Source organism: Hibiscus syriacus, unplaced genomic scaffold (assembly GCF_006381635.1).
Source record: "Hibiscus syriacus cultivar Baekdansim isolate YM2019G1 unplaced genomic scaffold, ASM638163v2 tig00111378_pilon, whole genome shotgun sequence".
NCBI lineage: Eukaryota > Viridiplantae > Streptophyta > Magnoliopsida > Malvales > Malvaceae > Hibiscus > Hibiscus syriacus.
Genome location: NW_024063074.1, coordinates 69061 through 92683, shown reverse-complemented (window position 1 = coordinate 92683; position 23623 = coordinate 69061). Strand labels below are relative to the sequence as shown.

The window sequence follows — 23623 nt, the reverse complement described above, 5'->3', positions numbered from 1 at the left end:
TTACGATGGCGTAAGGCGGACACAGTTCACCCGTACGCCGTATTGCTCCAAATCAGGCGTCAAGTTCTTAACCAGCCCCAGAATTGCATACTTTGTTGGAGAGTAGTTGTGGGACGCAAGCCCTGCAATACAAGTGCAAGCACTGGCAGTGAAGAGAATACATCCTTTGCGTTGAGCGATCATCACCCTTGCCGCATGCTTGGCTCCAAGGAAAGCACCCATCAAGTTGACCTCAAAAATTTTTTCCAGGTCTGATCTTTTAGCATCCAATGCCCCTCCGATTGTCGGCACGTCCATGATGCCTGCATTGTTGTACATGATGTCCAGTTTTCCGTGTCTCAAGACGGTGGCATAGATCAGATTGCAGATATCGTCTTCGTTCGACACATCGCAATGGATGAAACTAACGTTTTCACCGAGCTTGTCGACACATCGGCATTGTTGTACATGTTGTGTATCCATTTTGTGTTTCTCTTGCTCCATCCGTGTTCACTTTTACCTAGGTGTTCGGAGGGGGTTCCCATCGGATGGTCCTAGTTGGTTTTAGTAGCTCGGGGTTACTTGCTTTGATTGCTGCCTCCAATGCTCGGATTCCTTCCATTTGTATCCTTTTGCCTTGTGCAAGGATGGTTTCCTGTCCTAACTTGTCCGGTTCAAAAATATATTGGTTTCGATGTTTCCAAATCGACCAGGTTATTGCACCATACAGCAGGTCCCAGATCTCCTCATTTCTTGCAAAGTAATTTGGCTTCTCGAGATTTATCAGTATCCAATCTTTTGTGTTCATTGTGAGGAATTCCGTAAGTTTTTCAGGCCGAATCAATTGTTTCCAAGCTTCCTTTGCCGGCGGGCATTAAAAATTTTCCAACATCGAATATTTTCCAACATCGTAAGCATAAGTGCATTAAAAATTTTGTGATCATTTTTTTTTAACTAGAATTACAATTTTGTTTTCTAGCATCGATTTGCAGGTATCATCATCATCGTTGGATGTCGAGGTGGTGAAGAAGAAATCTTCCGGAAACAAATACAGTGATTATTTAATTTTGTTATAATTCAGCTACTTTAGGGGCTTGATTCTCTTAGCACAAAACTAAACTATCCAGAGGATCATTCCAATGAAGAAAAAAAAACAAGCACAAAGGGGTTTAATTAATTTTTTAGTCAAAATAATAATAAAAAATAAATTTTATTAGTAAAAAACTTAATTGATATATAAGTTTTAAAGTAAATAATTCAATTAGATGTGAATTTCAAAAAGACTTTATTATTTTGAAAAGTATATACTTTTTATCCGTTAAGCCAAAAACTATAATATGTCATATAAAAATATTTATAAAATTAATGTTATTATATTTAAGGAAATAATTCCTTTAAAATATGTATAAATCCCCTGCTTAAGCGGGATAATTATCCCTAGTAAACATAATTCAAGTTACTTAATAAAAGAAAATATTATTATTTCTGGAGATCTTAAGTTCAAATAGTTATGTATGTGGGATATGTGTAGATTATTAATTAATTAAAAAAAGTAAACATATATTATCTTATACCTTACTATTAAAAAAACTTTCATTTTGAATAAACTCTCTCAATAATATGGGATTGGATTTTTTTCCTCAATATTATGTATGGCTAATAATAAATAACTAAAGGGGACGGATCTATGCAGTTTCTATAGGACAATTGCGTATTCATTATTTTGAGAAAATTACAAAATTTAATTTAATGTATTAAAGAAAAAGGAATTTTGCATATCCAAATTTTCTAGAAATTAAAATATTAAAATTTTATATTCACATTTTTTAATTTCTAAATCCGTCACTACTAAATACACGAAACGATTCGTTCGCTTATCCAAATATTGTACAAATATGTATGACAATTACAAAGAAGAAAGAACCAAAACGTCTGTTTTCAAACAAATATGAACCACACAACAGAAAAAGAAACATATCTTTCAAAGGTTTACGTACCATTTAGTACTTAGATTTCTCACTTTTATGAATATAGTACCCATATTTTTCTTTCAATAATTTTAGTATCTATATTTATCAAACATTACATGTTTGACATTTGTATTTGTGAAACATCATGTAAAATAATCTATATTAATTAAATTAAAAATAATAAATAAATAAATTTTAAAATTAAGTAAGTTTTAGTAATATGTAATCGACATTATACGTTTAAATACTAGACATTGATTTAATAAATATAGGGGCCAAAGGTGTAATATTTAATAAATATAAGTATTAAATTAGTTAAAAAGAAAACACGTGAACCATATTTGTAAAAGTAACAATTCAAGTACCAAATTTATAACATTCGATAAATTTAGGTATCAAATCAAAAAAGCAGGTACCATATTTATAAAAGTAACAAACCATGGTACCTTATGGTATATTAAGCCTTTTTCTAAGTAAATTAACATATTTCATACAGACACGCTATCTGAGCTTAATAAACCAAACAGCAACGAAAGTGAACACTGTAACACAAAAAAAGTCAACAAAAATTTCATATTTGGGAAGCTATGATGAATTCAGACTCTTCGGTGGCCAAGAGGTAAATTGTTTCGATTCCCTCAAATTCAATTTCCTGTGTTAATAAGAAGGGGAAAAAGCATAAGATTTTGTGTTCTGTAAATCATAGTATTAAACTGCTATTGTCGTAGTTGAAGATGTTGTAAACGTTACGACTTGATTTATTTTCAAAAAACAATTATGTTTTTATGTTGTAGATGTGATTTGTGGTATTCGTGGTGAGATCGAAAAATGTTACGATGTGATCACTACATTACGTTGCGGCCACAATTTAATACCGTGGTATAAACCACTGTTTCTTTGGTGCAGACTGGAAGGTAAGGTAGCGTTGATTACCGGTGGCGCTAGTGGCATCGGAGAGAGCACAACCAGGTTGTTCATAAAACATGGAGCCAAGGTTTTAGTTGCTGATATCCAAGACGAATTAGGCCAATCCCTATGCAAACACCTCGGAACCCCGGAAACCATCAGCTACATCCACTGTGATGTAACATCCGAATCAGATGTTCGAAATGCCGTGGACCTCGCGATCTCAAAGTACGGAAAGCTCGACATCATGTTCAAGAGGGTATTCGATGTGAACGTGTTGGGCGGATTCTTGGGGGCTAAGCATGCCGCTAGGGTCATGGTACCCGCCAAGAAAGGGTGCATTCTCTTCACCGCCAGTATAGTTTCGAAGGTGTACATGGGACTTTCACATGCATACACCACATCAAAGCATGCTGTTGTGGGGTTGACCCAAAGCTTAGCCGTGGAGTTAGGTGAGCATGGGATTAGAGTTAATTGCATTTCTCCTTATGCAATTGTTACTCCGTCGTTTCAAAAGGCCTCGGGGATTTCGAACTTGGAAAAGGTAGAGGAGATGTTATCTGCGGCCGGAGTACTGAGAGGAGCCGTATTGGAACCGAGTGATGTTGCACAGGCCGCACTGTTTCTCGCAAGTGACGACGCCAAGTATCTGAACGGAGTCGATCTACCGGTCGACGGAGGCTATAGTCTCAACAATCAAACATGGAAATCTGGACTCAAAGACCTTTTACCTGAATAATCGTTTTGTTAACACGAATATTCTACGCTCTTGCTAATGAATTGTGGTTAAGGATTTACAATTTTGTGTGGCCAACTTGGTGGATGCATGTATCCATGTAAGCTATGTTTACTCTGCTTTCTCCCGCATTTTGTGATGGATGCAAAAGCTCTAATAACTTGCTTCAATACATGCAATACAAAATCATGTTATAATGTGATTTAACTCTCTTTGTATTATATGACAAATCAAAATTTAAACAACATTGACCCTTTGAATGGCAATGTGTAACCCTCTCAGACCGATGCGGGTAACCCGATCCGATCCGAGGTGTCACATTAGGGCCACCGGAGCAGCCCACTGTAAAAATAGCGGAAATTTTAAAACCTTTTATCAGAACATGTAAACTTATAAAATCATTTGCCACTATTTAAAAAATAAAACAGATTTTCAGACTCGTATATAAAACAAAATACAATTACATGCCCCCTAATCACATGTACCTTACTCTGAAAACAACGCGCAGATCCTACCGATGATGCCCCCTAATAGAGTGAGCTTCGGAAACCCCAGTAATACAGAACTACCAGATGATGCTGATGAAAGTGCAGATACAGATAAATATATATTTCCTTATTGTTTCCGAACATTTACAGATTTTTATGCTGAGTAGAGATCCTACCGATATTTCAGGTGGTAACGGACAATGAGCTTTCGTTTCAGAGAAATATTTCGGATGACTAAGTTCATGAGATCATAATAAGTTATCTAGTGTGTTCCCAAAAAAACCATGTAACTTTTTAGATCTTTTTAAAACATATATATATATACCCCCATCCCAACACAACATAATGTGTAGGTTCCCCAAAACCATACACCAACCCAACACATCATATAAGGCCCTGAGCACAAAGCCGAGGAACCTGCAGAACTTCTTCCTTCAACAATACCCCCCAATTAAAACATTTTTCCGTCATTAAACGGAGATATCAGAAATCAAAATAGAATTCAGAACAGATATCAGAACAGAATCCAGATTAGAAATCAGAACAGAATTCATGTCATGTATCAGAACAGAATTCAAGTCGGAAATCAGATAAAATAATTATATGATTAGGGAACACACCAGAGTTTACAAATATTATTCAGAGGTACTGGATAATCTTAGCAAATAGAGAAACACGAATTTTTAGTATACCGATAGAATGTCGGAATTTAGAATCACTATTGTAAAAAGTTCAATAACTGACGGAATCATCAGTTATTCAGAATGTGAATTATCAGGATCATATCTTATTCGGACAATTTTCAGAAATTGTACGTAATCAGAAGGGTATTCAGAATCCTTTACATCCATGTCAATTGATCGGATAATCGAACAACTTGAGAACGAAGATTCAGAACCTTAACAATTTATGTCCACTGGTCAATTCATTTCCCTTCCAGTGTATTTACTTTTTAATACCACAAATTCTTGTTCATAAATCATCTTCAGAATTATCGCTGAATAGATCTTCCAATGATCTTTATTTCATTTCCAAGCTTCCACGATATCATGAAATACTGACGTGCTTGATTTTTAGTTCATATTTCATAAGGACGGTACATCTTATAAACTCATCAGAATTTCCAGACTTATCCAATTCACTTACTTAATCCTCAATCATTAAGGTTACTTGGCTTATTTAGCAGTCAAGTCCATTCCAGTTACTTTTGGGTTTTTCAGAGTAATTTAGACGTTACTAAATTTTAGATACATGTTGTACTTCCGTTCCATTCAATTTGGTCTTCATGGTTGATTTGTCGAACAAACGTCCAATTCCTAGTACTGAATGCGATCTAGAGTTGAGCTGAGCTAAATACTTCCAAAATTTGTCATCGAGCCAAACTTGAGAGGACGAATATGTATTCCAGTAATATATATGTCATTCAGGTATTGACATAGCTTTAGGGTTGATCTACTCACTTAAATTATTTTTCCATTACTTTTAAAGGTAGTCTAGTACCTATGCTTATTTGGATTCCTTAATTAATCCAAAACATTTACTTAGTTTAGGCCATAAGGTTATTTTGGTAATTTTGGTATTCAGTTTTATTCCATTCACTTCAGAGCTCAAGGATATCCAATCATTCCTGAGCTTGGTGATATTCTAGGATCATTTCCATTACAGGGGTATTTTGGTCATTTTACAGATTCAACGTATTTAAATCATTTCCTTCCGTCCGATCTTACTATTAAATTCAATCTTATCATTTATTTCAGTCCTTTCGAACAATTATGACAACAGAACACCCCGATAAATTATTCTTCAGGTATTTACTCATAACTCGGATATTTCTGGGTCAAGTGTCTTCTCAGATTTTACAAACGGAAAATCAGGAATTTTCTTGAACTAAGTCAGGATCTTAACAATCAAATCCGTACTTAATCGAGTTAAGTACGAATCCTCAAAGTATTTTCTCATTCAGGGTTAACTAGGACTATTTTACCTCTCAAGGGCATTTCCGTAATTTCTTAACCAGATAATTTCAATATTGGCTCTTAACGAAAATAATTATAATTTAGAGATCCTATGATCAATTGCTTTCGCGAACATTCTCTTATCTTGAAATGATTCTTTAATAGAATTCTAATATCTTGCACAAACCCTCTAGGGGTTAAAAATCGGTTATCCGTATTTCGTAAGCAAAATCTAGCATTTCTTAAGCACATATGTAGTTTTATCATATCAATATATCTTTTCAGAGTTATTAATCAACTTCCAGGGATAATTCTTGACATCTTACAACTTAAGGGTATTTTCGTAATTTTACCCTACCAGAGTATTATCATAATTAACCATCCAAGTACCTTTAACATTTAACCTTTGATAAAATAAACTATAAGTTACAAATCCATGGTGATTTCTTTATCACTAAGCACAAAACTTATAATTTAATTCTAACAATCCCTCAATTTCTTATAAAAATCTTCTGAACCATAATCAATTACTGAACCCTTTTATCGTATTCAGATTGAGTGTAGAAACTAATTAACTACACAAAAGAGACCAACATTATCTTAATCATGCATTTACCAATATTCACATGTTCTATAAAGCATAAAGAGGTAGTAAAATATTACATCGATTTTCGTGCAATACTGATCGACCATAAAAATTCCATTCAAACGCCTTTGATCTTCAATTCAACTTCCAATAATTCCTCATATACATATTAACATAAATTATATAAAAAACGGAGCCTGATTACGATAAATGAGTCGAATCGGGTGATAAATCAGTGAAAAACAGCTTACTGGGTTCGAATTTGGCGAAACGGACTTCAGATTCGGATTCATGACGTCGAAAGCATAAAATATGATTTTTCGGAAATTTAGAATTTTCGGTCAAAATCAAAGTCAACGGGTTTGACCGGAAATTTCGAGGCCTTTGGGTTCAAATTTTGAAAAACGGACTGCGGAATCGGATTTGGAACGTCGAAAAATGTCAGGATAGGTATACTCTGTCAAAGTCAAATGTCATTTAATGCCCGGTCAAAGCCAGTCAACAATGGTCAACGCCAGTCAACGGGTCTACCGGGTCGGGTTATGACCGGTCAAACCGGTCAAAATAGGAGCAAAACCGGTCAAACCGGTCATTTTTTTCTTCCCCACGCAAAGTGGCGGAGCGTGGGAGCGTGTGAACAGTACCCTGATGTCGGAAAATTCACTGAAATATTCCTAAAAATTATTTTAAGCGATTTCGAGATACTTACAAAGCTCGGTTCAAATTTTTGAACGGCGGAGAGCTCGATTTCAACGAATCGGAAACTTTGACCGCTTCACCTCCTCACGCGCCGCAGTCGACGGAGACCAAGGATGACACCGGCAGACTCGAAACGATGCAAGGAACACGATAGTGCGGGAGGTCTCGTAAACGGATCATCGGATCGTCGTGAATTGACGAAAAACCAATTGAAATCGAGTTATTACCGACGATACTTCCGACTGAAATTAACGACGAACGGCGACGATTCACGATGAAAGGTTTGAGGGGTTTTGTTCCTCGCTCGACAACGAACACGATGGTGGTTTTGGCTCGTCGATCGGAGGTCAGACGGCGAGTAGATCGGAGTTGAAAGAGGGATTGAGGGGAAGAGGAAAACTGGAAACTGGGCACGACAAATGGGGTTTATAATTCATCCCTAATAAAAATGGGTAAACTATGAGTTTAGTCACTAAACTTTCTGCACTTCTTAAAACAGTCTGCCAACTTTGAAATTTTACAATTTAATCCCCAATTTCTTCTAAAAATACTAATTAAATTCACCACTTTATAATTTCTTATATTTAACCCCTAAATTGGGGTGTTACACAATGTGTTATACCTCAAGAGATCAAAGCCTCCGGTTTATATCTTCAAAAATCAAATCCTATGTCTGAAATTCCTCGTCGAGCAAAGTTTCCAGAAATTTATAATCTCCAGCTATCAATAAATCTTTGACATGACGTCTGATAGGATCTATGAGAAATAAATCTAATACTAATAACAAACAATCATATTTATTCATTATGTTAATCTACGAGTTGTTATCATAACTTTACATCTAACATCGGTCTCAATATTACGTAAATGAATATACCTTACTCTATGTTTTTGCTCAGTATAGACATTCGACTACAGTGTGGGAGTAAAAATGAAAATGAATATAGGATCTATTTGTTTCACTTAAAACATTTTCTGGAAAACATTTTCCTCATTTTTCGGTGTTTGGTTGGAGAAAATTGGTTGATCAACGTAAAATATTTTTCAGGTCAACATAATTTCCTTTGTATTTTCTAGAAAATGACTTACGGTCTAATTTTCCGAAAGTTATTTTCTAAACTTTTCACTTCAAAAGAATAAATACTCAAAAATAATTTTATTTTATGAATTCAATATTAATAAAATAGTTTAATATCATTTTAATCAAAATATTAATTATTAAAATATTTATAATATATATATATATATATATATTAATATTAGTAATAATATAATATTATAATAAAAAATCAATTATATTATAATAATAAAAGATATTATATTTTTATTTTAATAATATATAATAAATTATTAATAAAATTTATATTATTTATTAATTTCATAGAAATAATATTATTAAATTATTAATAATGAATAATCTTATTTATGTATTTAATATTAATCTAATAATATTTTAATAATAAATAAATTATTTTAATATTTTAAAAATAATAATATTAAGTTTTTATGAAAAATAATATTATTTATTGTATTTAATATTTGTAATAAATATTTTTTTTAAAATCATCAATTAGTGAAAAATGATTTAACATTTTCTCTCTATCAATCGGTGGGGTAAAGGAATTTAATAATGAATACAAAATAAAATGGAAGGCTAAGATTTTGCCAAAGCTAAATTTGTGGAGATCGAAGGGTGGAAATTACTCCGTCAAATACATTATTACGAAATTGGTCCAATTATAAATTAAGGACCCCCTACTTCCAGTTATTTCCGTTGGCAACACAATAATGCTACTCAATCCATTCAGTTGTTGGAAAGGGCCAAAAAATACTTTATTTTGTTTTGTTAACTCGATCTTTAATGATAAAATAAAATATAAATTAAAGGATAGATCAAAATTTTAAATGAAATATAACGTGAAAACTTAATTTTATAAAAATAAAATATATATTTTAAAATAATACCAATATTTGTATATATTCAAACTTTGAAGAGTATATTAAAAATTTCTAAAGGGTAAATTACATGATTCCTCACTGAATTATATTCTCTCTCCTATTTTACTCACCCTACTTTCAATTTTTCTAATTTACTTCTTGAACTTTCAAATTGCTCTTATTTTGATTACTCTAAATTATTTTATTATTATTTTTGTATGATGTAGCATTTTTTATTATTATTTTATATAAAAATAAGTTAAAATATAAAATAAAAACATAAGGTAGTCAGATACCACCGTCGGTCTCTGTTGACTACAGTAAATGGTGGTCGTTTGGTCTCAAATTTCATGGGTCGCTTCGCCTTGACACTTTGAGTCTGAATCCGACCTTCATTTTGTTCCAACTTGCTCCGAAGTCTATGAATTGGGGATTGAAAGTGAGGAAGACAAAATGTTTCAATCAAGATTCACGGGTTTTGGGAAATTTTTCGATGAAACAACCAATATATTCAGACTCAAGGGTTCGAGATCACAAATCGACCCATGAAATTTGAGACCGAATGGGCACAATCTACGAAGGTCGACGGCGGTCGACGGTGTGTCTGGCCACATGCTATTTTTATTTTATATTTTCTTTTATTTTATATTAAATAATAAAAAAAAAATCATGGCATATTGAAATAATAATAAAATAAGTTGGGATGATTAAAACATGAGCGATTCAAAATTTTAATGAGTAAACTAGAAAATTTAAAAATACAATACGTAAAATAGAAAAGAGATAATATAGTTAAGTAAAAAAATGATGTTATTTATCATTTTCTAAATTCATCTAGTACAATAACCTAGTCTACCTGTCACATCTTCCTAGTCAGATGGCAAAGCAACTATCTTTTTATTATTATTATTATTATTATTATTATTAAATTAAGGTGATTTATATGTTATAAATATTTTTATTATTATTTGACAATAAATATTTAATAATTTTGTTATAGTTATTGATACTATGTGATCTCTAGAAAAACAACTATTCCTACTTTTAAATTAAAAGAGAAAGAAATAAGGAAATAAAGATAAAAAAATTTTGAAGCGAATCTTAACACGTTATGTTTCAGATCAGTTGAAGTTCAGCCCTAGGCCTGATCTCATGCTTATATTATAAAAACATTATTCAAGCTAGCCATCTTTGAATTGACTTAAAACTCCCAATAATTTGCGGTTGTTGGACTTCTATTTTCTCATTATCATATAGTTATCTGTAGTTACGTTTAATAATGCAGAGATTCTTTTTGGTCAGATATGACCAAGTACCAATACTATGTATTAGGGATGGTAAAAGGGTAGGACAAGTAGATGGTAAAAAGAGTAGGACGGGTGTGGATATTTCTTTTTTATTCTTATATCCACCTACTTTTTTTATTTATTATCTACTCACTTCTTATGATGAATAAATTTTTTAAATGAGTAGACATCTATGTGGGTACATTCTTAAATTAACACCCGTCTGTATAAGTATGTATTATATGTTTTTGTCGAAATATAGAGGAAATGTGTTTTTTTTTAAATATTTTTTTAAAGTGTCACGTGTCATTTTTATCAGTGGTCAAAGAGTTTCATGTCACTTTTTGTGACGAAAGTGAGTGAATCTATTAACAATAGTAAACATCATATATGAAATCGAGAATTTTAAAACATTATTATAAAACTGAGAATTTGATATATTTCATGTATAGATGAGGTAATTAAGTCAATTCATAATGCTTTAAAATTTATACCATGAGTAATCAGTGAGCGGACGGATACGGGGCAGATAAGTTCTCAAACTCATCACCTACTCACTATCCACGACGGGTATGACTTTTGACATCCACACTCGCCCACTACGCACTAAACTTATATCCATCTACACTCTAATTATAGTGGGCGTCGTGTGGAATTCATGACATTATAACCATTTGTCATCCTACTATGTATTAAGTTATTAAGAGTTAACAAAGAAATTAAATAAATAAAAATCGAATTATATTATATTATACAAATGGTCAATAATTCATAAACTTAAATATTATAATTATTAAAACCCTAGCGTCATTTTCCTTCCGCCGTCACTCTTTTTTTTTATTTCAATATGAGGTGGTACTAGTTTTTAATGTTGATTATTATTTTTACCTCAAAAAAGAAATAATAATGTTGATTATTTATCGCATGCACTCCTTATTCCTTATTTAATTTTTTATGTCTCATATTTATTTATTTGTATTTTAATTTCTAATGATTACGCATATATATTATTCTATTGATTTTTTTTGGACACTTGGATTGGATTTGGATACGTGATTTGTGTTCGTAGATAGTTTCCTCACGACGTTCGATTCTGATTTGCATTTTTCGGTGGTCTTTCAGTAGATTAATCCCCTGTTGTGGTTCGTTTGCCAGAATTGTCAAATTTGTTCGTCTCAGTCTTTTGTTTGAGTTTTTTGGGATGGGTTTTAACATTTTCTTTATATGGTCCTTGAATGATATGGAGTGGCTAGTTTATTGTGTCAATAGTTATAAGAAATATTCTAATTATGTATTTAGTTTATGAACTTAATTATAATTTTTGAATTTTCTTTTTAATAAATCTAATGGCACTATCTATATCAAAAAATATTATAATTATTATAGTAACTAGTAAGCACATTTAGCTAATTGGTTAAGCTACTAAGTTTTGTTCCCTCGTATTTCTTTAGGTCACAAGTTCTAAACTTATTAAGATTACTTCTCTTCTTTTCAGTAAAATCATTTTTCCGTCACCTTTAGATAGGATTATGATTAAATTATAATTTATCAAAAATATTATAATATATAGATACTTTGCAAAGAGATAAACAATTAAGAATAAAATATTCTTCATTTTTCATGGGGATCGAATTCTGATCATATTATTAAGAGATGGGGTGAAGGTAAGATGAGTGCAATAAGGATAATTTATTTAGTATGTTAGGATAATTTAAAGTTTATTTTAGGATATATGACATTTATTATAATGAAAGACGAACTAATTATGTGGAGGTGACGAGTTTAAAAAATATATATATATATTTATTTAAATCTATCACATCGAGATAACAAATTCTAATAAAAAATATATTTTATTAAAATTCGTTATATCTATGTGACGAGTTCCAAATCATTGTAATAAATATCTTAAATTGCTAAATAATTTTTGAATTACCCTAAAAACCTAAATAATTATTACGCCAAAATTATTGGACTAATTTTACCAACACTATAAAAAATATTATATAAATATAAAAATAAATTTATAAATATCTGACATTAATAATTTATTTTTATAAATATATAAAAATAATACAATATTTTCAATCATCGTCCTTCGAAGTTGACTGAAATGGAGGATTCTGAACGCAATTTATTTTATAATGAAAGAGTCCAAACGCGGTGCAGTCACCCTTGTTGATTTTTCAGGATACGGTTGCTTTCTGTGGAGCTATAAAAGATCATAAAACAGAGAGCTGAAGCACACAATCCTCGAGTATTTGCGATCAAAACAGGCAAATTCCCAGAGAATAAAAATGAGCGCCGAGTCCTCAGTGACCAAGAGGTAAAAATCATACGGCTCCGCAAACTTTTCGTATTTCATTTCTCAATGAATCTGCGTTTAAACCTTGAGTTTTTGTCTTTGAAACAGGTTAGATGGTAAGGTGGCAGTGATAACCGGTGGCGCCAGTGGCCTAGGAGAGTGTACAGCAAGGCTGTTCCTCAAACACGGGGCCAAAGTCGTGATCGCCGATGTTCAAGACGAATTGGGTCACAACCTTTGCCAAGTGCTCGGAACCGAAGATATCAGCTATGTCCACTGCGATGTAACGAGCGAACCCGATGTCGAAAACGCCGTGCAAACGGCGGTTTCCAAGTACGGGAAGCTCGACATCATGTTCAACAATGCGGGGATCATGGGGGACAATGAAGTGAGAGTGACGGACACCAGCACCGAGGTCTTCAAAAGAGTGTACGACGTGAATGTGTTGGGTGGATTCTTGGGTGCTAAGTATGCAGCCAGGGTCATGGTTCCGGCCAAGAAAGGCTGCATCCTGTTCACCGCGAGTCTTTCTTCGAAAATCAGCTACGGCAACCCGCACCCCTACAAGTCATCGAAGCACGCCGTGGCGGGGTTGACTAAAAGCTTGGCGGTGGAGCTAGGTGAGTATGGGATTAGAGTGAACTGCATTTCGCCTCATGCCACTGCCACCCCATTGTTCCAGAAAACACTCGGACTGTTCGACAAGAAGAAGGGGGAGGAGATGATTGCTGTTTCGGCGGTGTTGAAAGGGACCGTGTTGGAACCCGAAGACTTCGCAAATGCTGCCTTGTATTTGGCGAGTGATGAGGCTAAATATGTGAGCGGTGTTAACTTGCCAATTGATGGAGGGTATAGCCTCAGCAATCAGTCGTGGAAGATGGGACTCTCAATCCTTTCTGAATAAACCGTGTTGTCCTTGTTCTATGTTCTACTGTAAGCAAAATAAACTTGCCACAACTATAGATCAATAATAGAGGGTTGTCTGGGTGTGATTACCGCTCGGTACTTTTGATGTTAGCTTTTCATCGATGCAAATTTCATATTGTTGTACCGTTCAACTTATATGAGTAGTGAAACTATCGGTTTTTATTTCATCTAGTAACTCACCGTTAAAAACTTAACACATTTAGTACATAAACTATTAGTTTTGTTCTATTTTAACACTTAAATTTTCAATTTTTTCAAAACTTAATGGAATACTAAACTGAAACAAAAACTAAACTTTTGATATGATTTTGAAAAAAATTAAAAGTCCATGTATTAAAATAGAGCAAAAATAATAGTTTAGATATTAAATACGTAATTTACCCTAGAATAAAAAGTAAATTACTTAAATTTGGAATTTTGTGCCTTAGATGGACAAAAGAAAATAACCCTATCTTTTACACTAATGTAAGTTTTGTATGATTGCGTCTAATTAAAATTGTTGAAAATGTTAAATAAAAAACTGGATGTAGGTAACTAAAAATTCTTAGTTTATATGCAATGACAACGGCAGAGCTTGAAACTTAATAAAATTTAATTAAGATATTAGGTGAAGTTCAACCATCAGCCTGATTTCACGTTTATTTTTCAAAACATTGTTCAAGCTACCCAACTTTGAATGGGATTGATTCAATAATCAGCTGTTGTTGTAAATTGTTTTTTTATATATAACCACCGGTATTTATGACATGTTTTTCTCTATTATAATGGCATGATCCTTATATTTTTTATACGTTTTTCGCATACTATTGCAGTCATTTTGGTGCTTGCACAATGACCTTCACGATAATCGTTTTCTGATTAATTTGTCGGTGATCAAGTATTGTCAAATCCCTTCTTTAGTAAAATGTTATTTGTCGATATGATCAGAATTGTGTAGCAAAATAACTTGTCAAATAGTTTAGTTCGCTCTTCACTCCTTTATCACTTTGTAAAGCGTTTCGTTCGACAGAGACAACTAGCTTTTTAAAGGTTACTGAGTTATTCTGATGTTGAATGTCATTCTCAAGAGAAGATTTCATTTTTTTCCGTATCTTTAAATTTAATATTTTTGTTTTTGTACGATTTTTTTTAACTATTGCCCTTATTTTTCCTTTTATACTTTGGTTGCTCTTGTTAATTGTCTTTTGATACTAGTTTTCTACTTCACAAGTTACTAAAACCAAAATCGTGCAAAGGTTAACCAACACTAAAATATGGTGGCCATTCCACAATGAAACAAAACCCTGCATTTTGTCATTCACAAAGTCTTGATTTTTAACTCCCAAGTATTTCAGAGAAGTTAGAGGCTTTTCCTTTCTACTTCCGTAAGTAAAAAAGGAAAAATGCATTAAGAAAGTAAGTAGATTGGAGGGGGAAACCGCACGAAGTGAGTGATCTTGATAATAAAGCAATCTTTTTTTTTTCTTTAAGTCTTGAATTCGAGTATCAGAAATGTTAGGGTATTAACGTTTAATGTCAAAATTTTCCATTTTCCAGTTATGTTCGTTTCTTCCCGTTCCTCCTTCCTACATATTTTTCTTGTTCCTAATGGGCCGAGTTTGTACTCCATTAAATCAGTCCTTTTTCCATCCAAAGCCCAATCGTTTTTGGGTAATTAACATTACCAATTTGTCTTGACAGAGCTTTCAGCTTTATATTACCAAGTTTTAAAAGGAATTCGTCTTTCTTCCGTCTCTCTTACTCGGATCTGCGGCTGTTCGTTCCTTCATCGTTTTGTTGTGAATTTCTCGCCGTCATAAAATCCTTGGGAACAGAGTTTTCAATTTATCGGAATACGCAAAGGCGAACAGAGTGAAGTTGTAGAAAGAGATTGGGTTAAACAGATGTGAGCAATGTCGAGACCTTTGCTGATCGTTTTTCTAGTGTTCGTGATAGTTTTCACTTCTCAGTTCGAATGGAAGCAGCAATTTGGTGAAGAAATTGAGCCAACTCCCACAGTTTCTCTTAAAGACCAATACGTTTCTAAACGCCAAGATTCCGTTAAAGAAAAGGTTTCGCTTTCCCCAATCTACTTACTTTCTTAATGCATTTTTCCTTCTTTTATTTTCATCCAAAACATGAATTAGATTCTCACTTTCTGTTAATTCACTTTGCTATTCGTTTTTCCCGTGTTACAAACATGAAATGTTGTTTGGAACTTGATCACGCATGCATTGGCATGTTGTTGCTGCTATTTTTTGGTTCATGCATTTCACATATCGGACCTTCCCGTCTTTGAAACTGATTATCAATTCAAGTGCTTCATGATCTCTATTATTTGATTCATATGGTTGCTTTGTCCCATGACTCTTAGCTTCGATGCCAAGTCGTATTAGTTCTAAAGATCTTGTAATTAATGTTTTACTAGTTAGTAAACTTGTATTCTATATCTTATCTGAGTAGTAGGTTAACTCCTAATAGGACTCTAAGTTTGTATTTTACATTAGGACTCTCTTGTTGTTGTAATCTACCTATTTCAATAGGCATAACCATTTGTATTCAAATAAGAAAAACAAGAGAACGTATTTCTTTGTTCCAAAAAAAAAACTCTCCCTTTTTAATTCTTAGTTTCTACAATGAGTTTAATTGGGTTTTCTATGAGATTCTACAGTGAGGGGATTGGGAAAAATACTAGTGGAGCCCTTATCAACCTTGGACCTCAAGTGAAATTTTACCTGAAATTGAATAATATTTTGTTTGCTCTTTCATTACAACAAACAATGTTGTTGTTATGGTCCCTTGTTTGCGATCGACTCACCAGATGATTTATCGGATTATCGTTTGCCTTAGTAGGGCTTTTCCCTTATTCTTGTTTTTCCATGCAGATATGGTAGAATAATAAAACTCATCGAAGGGAATTTCAGGATAAATTATACCATGGAAGGAAAATAAATCAATTGAAATTAAAAAAACATAATCAATAGAATTATGGAGAGAAATAAAAGCATAACGTAAGCCTTAATTAAATAACCCAAAATAAAGGGCCTTTCCCAATTTAGATTTGGCTTATTTTATTTTCCAGGCTGCATTTATTGTTTTTCCTGGTATGGTTGCTTGAAGTGAAATGAAAATTTTCATTATATGTTTGGATGGCATAAATCATCTCAAACTCCGAGTATTTAAGTGACTGATTAGAATTGTTTTGTGTCAACTTCACTGTAGATAATACTTTCTCAAGAAAGAAATATTCAGAAATTGAATGGGCAAGTGAGGAGTCTTCAGGAGCAGCTGCTACAGTGTAAGGCTGAAAATGAGGTTACCAATCGCTCTACATTTTCTTTGACTGAACATTTAACTGAACCTGAGAAGCAACCAATGTTGGATGACTAGTATTGTTGGATCAAATGCCAATACATCAGTACTGTGCGGTCTGTGTAAGTCTATAAACCTTGTTTCTTTCTTCCCTCTTTTTTGTAGCTTCAGAATGATCACTGTTTCAGTTGACTTGCAACACCTTACATGAAGCTTTTAATATCTCTTGTAATTAGTCATGAATGCTTCAAGTTACTTTGTTTTAAAGTGTTAAGCTTCATAAAGGTTACCTCGCGATGTCATTTTATCCAATTGTTTTATTAGCTTATCTGAAAAGTTTGCCCACGACAGATATATCTTGCATGTTGGAGGGTGTAATGATTTAACACGCGGTTTGTAGGACGCGAGGCGTTCGATGTAGACGATTTGGGGATTATTCTTTCAAATAATTTTTGAAGAGTATTATTTCTTTAAATAATTATTTATTTAGGGTTTTTGATATAAAAATTCCTTATAAACGCAAAGGGGGACGTTGAGAATTTTCATGAATAGGGTATAAAAATATTTATTCAACCTATTCAAAACTATTACTTACTCGAAACAGAAATGTGGCAGTGAACTAAATTCGATGCCTTATAATTAATTATAAAGAAGGGCAATAAAATGAAAGATGTTTGTTCTTTCATGATTTAAGTTGTGAATATTAAAGATGTATGGTGTGAACAGTAAATATGCATTCGCCACTATGTTCCAGTGGCATTAAGTTTACGAGGTCCACATCTATACCCTAATTTATAAACTCCAACAGCTCATAGTCCCCGATACGGTTTTCAGACTCAGACTTCGACTATTTTTATATTTTTTATTGAAATAAGGTAAGCACATGACAATATCTGCTCAAAGATAACTCTCAACCATTTGATGTTGAATGCTCACGTCCTTAACATTCTTGTTGCTCGAATTCTAAACTTCAATAAATAACAACAATTCATTTATCATCGAGGTCGTTTGTATCGTGCGACTGTTTTTAGATTTAACAGCCTTCAATGATGCCGAACTTCCACTCTAAATATTTTGATGCCACTGCCAACCCTTTTCGGTCTTTAGCCAAATGAAACAGGCCAAATGAATTTAGCCCATAAAAAAAGTAAGCAACTCGAACTTAATTTTTTATTAATATGAGGTAAGTACAAAGTAAAATCTATTTAAAATTAACTCTAAACTATTTAACATTGAATTTTCACACCCTAACATTCCTGACCTTGAACTCAATCTTTATTAACTAATGGGTAATTGGTTAATTATTAATTAATTGTACATTACCTAATACCCGAGTTGTAAATTAGGTACTAGAACCAGTTTTATATTCTTGTCAATGGCATCTTGATTATGTCGGTAAAATTGAGGTTTTGGGATTTTAAGTGTTTAAGTTGGACTTTTACTTTAGATAAATATCATACCGATATTGAATTGAATAAATAACGAAATTATGAAAAATTGAGGGACTAAATTGGAAAATAAAAATTGTTATCAAAAGGATGAATTGAAAGTACATATGTATTCTATGATGGTTTAGGAACATGCGGTTCAAATTTGGTAGAAATGTACTTCAAATGGAGGAGGAATTGAAGGAATGATGAATTAAGGGACTAGAACATAAAACTGTCAAATTTTCAGTTTTTTGAGTAACACGAAATTTTAAAATTTTAACTTGACTTAAATTCAAAAATCGAATTGATAATTCGAGTTGACTCGAATAAATCTTTTAGTTTTACACATTTTTAGGATTATTGGATTGAGAAAAATCAAAGGCTAAGATTAACTCCTTTTTCCCCAATGAATATCTTCTCATTTTTTAATGTTAATCTTAACCTTTAATTTCTCTCATCCAATAGTCTTAAATAGATGTAAAACTAAAAGAGTTTTACTTAATATATATATATATATGTATATATAATTTGTTTTAAACGAGAGTCTCTTAGGTTTTTTATATGCTTATTTTTTCGGTCAACTAAAAGCCGCAAAGAAAAAGAAAATCATAGAAAATCTATATATTATGAATCTATTGAGTGAACTTAGTAATGAAATAGTATTATTCTTTTTAAAGTCTTGAGTTTAAACAAATGTTTGTAGGGTGGATATATATATATATATATATATATATATATATATATATATATATATATATATATATATATATATATATATAATATAAGATAAGAAAAATAACTAAACATATATTATTTTATAATTATTTCATACTATTCAATAAATAAATAAATAAATAAAACAATATAAAAATGCATGCACATAGTAAATTTTATCACATCTAATAGGGGTGAACAATTCTTTTATGTAAAAAACATAATTATAAAATTTAGCATTATTTTGTTCAATTCTTAAAAAAAATTAATTACTATATTATTAATAATCATTTTTTATAAGAAATTATTTTGATTTCTTAACTAAATTGATATACCCTAACTCATTTGACAAGAGAGATGAATAAAGATTATTTGTTAGGTTGTCATTGAAGACAATTAAGGAGAAATGGTCGGTTATCAACCTTGATAATATTGATTCATTTAATACTTATCCAAGTCATGGACAACGTTCTTAATATTTATTTTTAAAAAAATAAATGAAAATTATATCTTTACTAAATACTTATTAATATCAGAATTATATATTAAACTTGTTTTGAATTTATCACAAAAAAAGTAATAAACAATGATGTAGAATCTGAGGCAATTAATAAGATCACATGGATGCTGAAATAGATTTAAATTAACAGGGAAATATTGGTGGAAGGGAAAATGTCATACATCCATGCAAGGATTGTGGATGAAGTTAACCCAAGAAAGAAATTAACATGACTTGTCACTAATTGGTCCCATTAATTGAATCAATGGCACATTCATAGATACCTTTTAGGGTGCACATATATATCAAGGACACAAAATTTTGAACTTGACGACCGCAAATAAAATTTGGATCATGTACACAAATTGTCCTTTAACTATAGGATATTGCTTTATTGAGTCCGTTGATTATTAAAAGTTATAAAATGATCCCTCGATTATAGGGAGCTACTTTATTAAATCCCTTAACTATTAAAAGTTATAAAATGGTCACTCGACTATTCATTATGTTCCAAAATCGTCCTTTTTCGTTAAAAAATTAACTATCGTCTGTGTTGAACGTCAACATGTTGACTGAGATATGATAGTCGTTTGAGATTATAAAGATAAGATTTTATCATATCTTAGTCAGCATGTTGCCGTACAACTTAGACTGTCATCATCTTTAACGGAAAATGATGAGTTTGGAATATAACGAACAGTCGAGTGACCATTTTGTAACTTCTAATAGTCAAGGGACTCAACAAATCAACTCCCTACAGTCATAGGATCATTTTGTAACTTTCAACATTTGAGGGACTTAATAAAGAAATATCTTATGGTCGGGGGACTATTTATGTACTTCACCCGTAAAATTTTAGGGAGGGTGTGGCACCATGAGAAAGCTGTGGATCCGCCGGTAAGCTGAGCAGTGGAAGCAAGGGTTTACCCTGCAAATAAACTCCAAGGTTAGATACAGAGTTAAAGGAGGTTGTAGGTTAAATCTTGAGGCATTAATATAAAGGAATCTGGGGTGGTGTTCATCTTTAATTATAGGAGTTGCGATGGAAATTACAAACATTAAATTTGTTGGTGTTTGATATTAAAGTCTTAGGTGGCCTTTTGTGTTGGTTTCTTAAAATTCCTGAGGTGTTAGCCATAAAAGCTGTTGAGGCTCTCTTTCTCTCTGTTGTATTTTAAGCTGCACTCTCGTAAAAATCTTAAAACACCATGCAATGAATGAAGGCGTTCCTCCTTCGTTTGTTCAATCTGCAATAAAAATTTACTGCAGATTTAATTATGCTTTAATTAACACCCCTACCCCCTCCATTTACACTCTCCTTCTACCAATCCTTCAATTCCATGTCCTCATCTCTAACACCATGATTTAATTATGCTTTAATTAACACCCCTACCCCCTTCTTCTCTCCCTTTATATATTTTGCTCTTTCTTCCTCAATCCCCTCACCACTCTCTCTCTCCCTCCCTTACCTTCAACGACAAGCGTTTGTGTTCGGGGTTTCTTGACCTTTAAGGTAACCCGTGTTTCATTACAATTCGAATGTTGTGTCTTTTCGGTTGGTGGCGTTCTAACATGTTTCCATCCAGGTTTAAAATCTATACGTGGAAAGAAGGAAGATGAGTCGCAGAAATGGACCCAAGGTTGACTTGAAGCTGAACCTATCTCCGCCGAGGGTTGATCCGAGAGTGGAATCGCCGGTCCGATCGGTAACCGTGTCGCCGACATCTACGCCGAGCTCATGCGTGTCGTCGGAGATGAACCAGGATGTTGATACCGGTAACGTCAGATACTCGAGCAGCCCTGAGGCGACATCCATGGTCCTGGTGGGGTGCCCAAGGTGCTTGATGTACGTTATGCTTTCGGAGGATGACCCTAAGTGTCCTAAATGCAAGAGCGCCGTTTTGCTTGATTTCCTCCATGATACCGCCACCACGACCAGGAAGGGCTGAGTATGAACCAGGAATCACCTCCCCTCCGCCCTCTTTTTCCTCCTCGGCCTTTATTGTGGGGTGGGGAGTTTTCCTATTCATATAACATAGATGTGGGCGTTTATGGTTGGTGGGTGTCTTTAGTTTAGGTCTGGTATTTTTAGGTTTCTTCCTTCTTTAGCAGATGACTATGTAAACTGGTTTAACTGCCCTTATTTTCTTTTTTATATCTTTTATATTTTTCGGCAAAATAATGTGTTTTTGTGATTTTTATATCATACAAGTTGCTGATGAGGCAGTGACGCAATGCTAAGCTTAACTGAGTGAAAACGAATGATGGGTGAAATTTTACTTGAATCCCCCAAAAAGATTGGTAAAAATCCTAGATTTTCTTGTACTTGAGAATGAGGGGGAATTATACTGGTGGTATTTTTGCTTGACTTTTGGCCCACGGTCATGATTGGCAGCAAAGAATCATCCACAAAAGTTGTGGATTTGCAGGAATCAGGTGGCCACGAAGCCGTCTTTCTTTATTTTTACTGCACAAAATTCACTTATAGAACTTCAAAATTTGTAACATGAAATGTTAAGCTTGGAGCTCAAACTAACTACATTGTGCCCCTCGGGACCAGGGGAGTTCACCAGGCTCCCTGTGCCGCCGATTGCAAATCCTATAGGTGGGGGTTAAATTATCTGCAAAAGTTAACCACAGTGACCATTTAAAAAACTCCACATCCTTCATAGATATCAAGATTTTCTAAACTGAGTAAAGGCAACAAAGAAATAAGAAAATGGCACGTTTTTCTTTTCAATAGTCTAAAATCAAAGTACTATATGTTCAAAATATTTTTTAATTATTGACAACATGCATACATCATATGAATGCAGCTGCTTAAATTTGAGACCTCAAAGAAGAGTAATAACCATTTAACTAATGAGGTAGTTTAATGGCTTCAAGAGAAGGGCAGTTAGGTAAAGAAAGGGGAGTGGTTCCAGCATTGAAAAAGAAAATAGAAGGGGAAACTTATTAGATTGAAATGCCATTAAAACACATAAATGTAGGAGTAATAGAGACAGTTGAGAATGTAATGAAAGGGTGAAGGGGGAGATATTACGTCAGATGATAAATACAAATTAAGTTCCTCAACAGTTGTCAATAACCATTTCTCATTTTTGGCTACATTTTCATCACTCACTAAATGCCACCTTTCTGGTGACAATGCCTATTTTGGCAACCCTTTCCTCTACTTTTTTTGTTCAACTTTCTTTTCAGCTCATTCAATTTCTTTTCTTTTCACTCTTTTCAACACTCTTAAATCTTGTACTATTACCGTAGGAAATATCAAACTAGACTTCATTTCATTATGTAATGATAATTTCAATTGTAGACTACATTAGACGGATTTAATGATAAAAGTGAGTATTATTCTCTTTAGAGAACACGAGCTAGACAAGATGAATTTACAGGATGTGTGATGTAATTAATAGGCTAAAAAAAATTTTAAGCACGTATTAACTTATGATCACTTCAGACCATTCAAAAAATAATCACCTGCATAGCACATAGCTTCCTGATGGTAATCATCTTATCAACTGATTTATTTGAAGTCAAATGATTATTTTACTATAACTCCGGACTTTGGGCTGCTAGAATGATACTAAAAATTTTGCAAGACAACTGAGAATGCGTTTGATCTTCAGATATGATGTCTACATTGTATAGAAAAATGTTGCTTTTTAATCACAAATACACTAGATTTTATGATATGAGCGACAACTTCCGACTCTCAATGTTCCAAGGAGCCATGGACTGATTAAAAACATGCCGAGAAAACCCGACAATGGTTTGCAACTCTGTTCAATGAACTCACTTCAATAAACAATGCTAGATAAGTAAGGAAACAACCATCTAGCCAGCTCCCAACTGTCCTTCTGCCGGGCACAATACCGAGTCATGTCCAACAGTGAAATTTCTATATGCATGCA

At 33.1% G+C, this 23623-nt stretch overlaps 5 protein-coding genes across 5 annotated transcripts; 4 read left to right on the top strand and 1 right to left on the bottom strand.

Moving 5' to 3' along the window:
* Window positions 1-483, bottom strand: LOC120159871 (tropinone reductase-like 1). The gene has a single exon (XM_039170394.1). It carries the CDS (start codon window positions 481-483, stop codon window positions 1-3), a length of 483 nt encoding a protein of 160 aa, XP_039026325.1.
* A 1993-nt stretch (window positions 484-2476) lies between these two features.
* Window positions 2477-3812, top strand: LOC120159855 (secoisolariciresinol dehydrogenase-like). Its single transcript, XM_039170384.1, has 2 exons — window positions 2477-2568; window positions 2856-3812. The coding sequence occupies exons 1-2, from the start codon at window positions 2537-2539 to the stop codon at window positions 3592-3594; spliced, it is 771 nt and encodes a 256-aa protein (XP_039026315.1). The 5' UTR covers window positions 2477-2536; the 3' UTR covers window positions 3595-3812.
* Window positions 3813-12803: 8991 nt separating this feature from the next.
* On the top strand, window positions 12804-13942 carry LOC120159865 (secoisolariciresinol dehydrogenase-like). Its single transcript, XM_039170389.1, has 2 exons — window positions 12804-12869; window positions 12957-13942. The coding sequence occupies exons 1-2, from the start codon at window positions 12841-12843 to the stop codon at window positions 13750-13752; spliced, it is 825 nt and encodes a 274-aa protein (XP_039026320.1). The 5' UTR covers window positions 12804-12840; the 3' UTR covers window positions 13753-13942.
* Window positions 13943-15502: 1560 nt separating this feature from the next.
* Window positions 15503-17294, top strand: LOC120159863. Its single transcript, XM_039170387.1, has 2 exons — window positions 15503-15826; window positions 16977-17294. The coding sequence occupies exons 1-2, from the start codon at window positions 15668-15670 to the stop codon at window positions 17142-17144; spliced, it is 327 nt and encodes a 108-aa protein (XP_039026318.1). The 5' UTR covers window positions 15503-15667; the 3' UTR covers window positions 17145-17294.
* A 4004-nt stretch (window positions 17295-21298) lies between these two features.
* On the top strand, window positions 21299-21841 carry LOC120159864. Its single transcript, XM_039170388.1, has one exon. The coding sequence runs from the start codon at window positions 21326-21328 to the stop codon at window positions 21656-21658; it is 333 nt and encodes a 110-aa protein (XP_039026319.1). The 5' UTR covers window positions 21299-21325; the 3' UTR covers window positions 21659-21841.
* Window positions 21842-23623: the final 1782 nt, after the last annotated feature.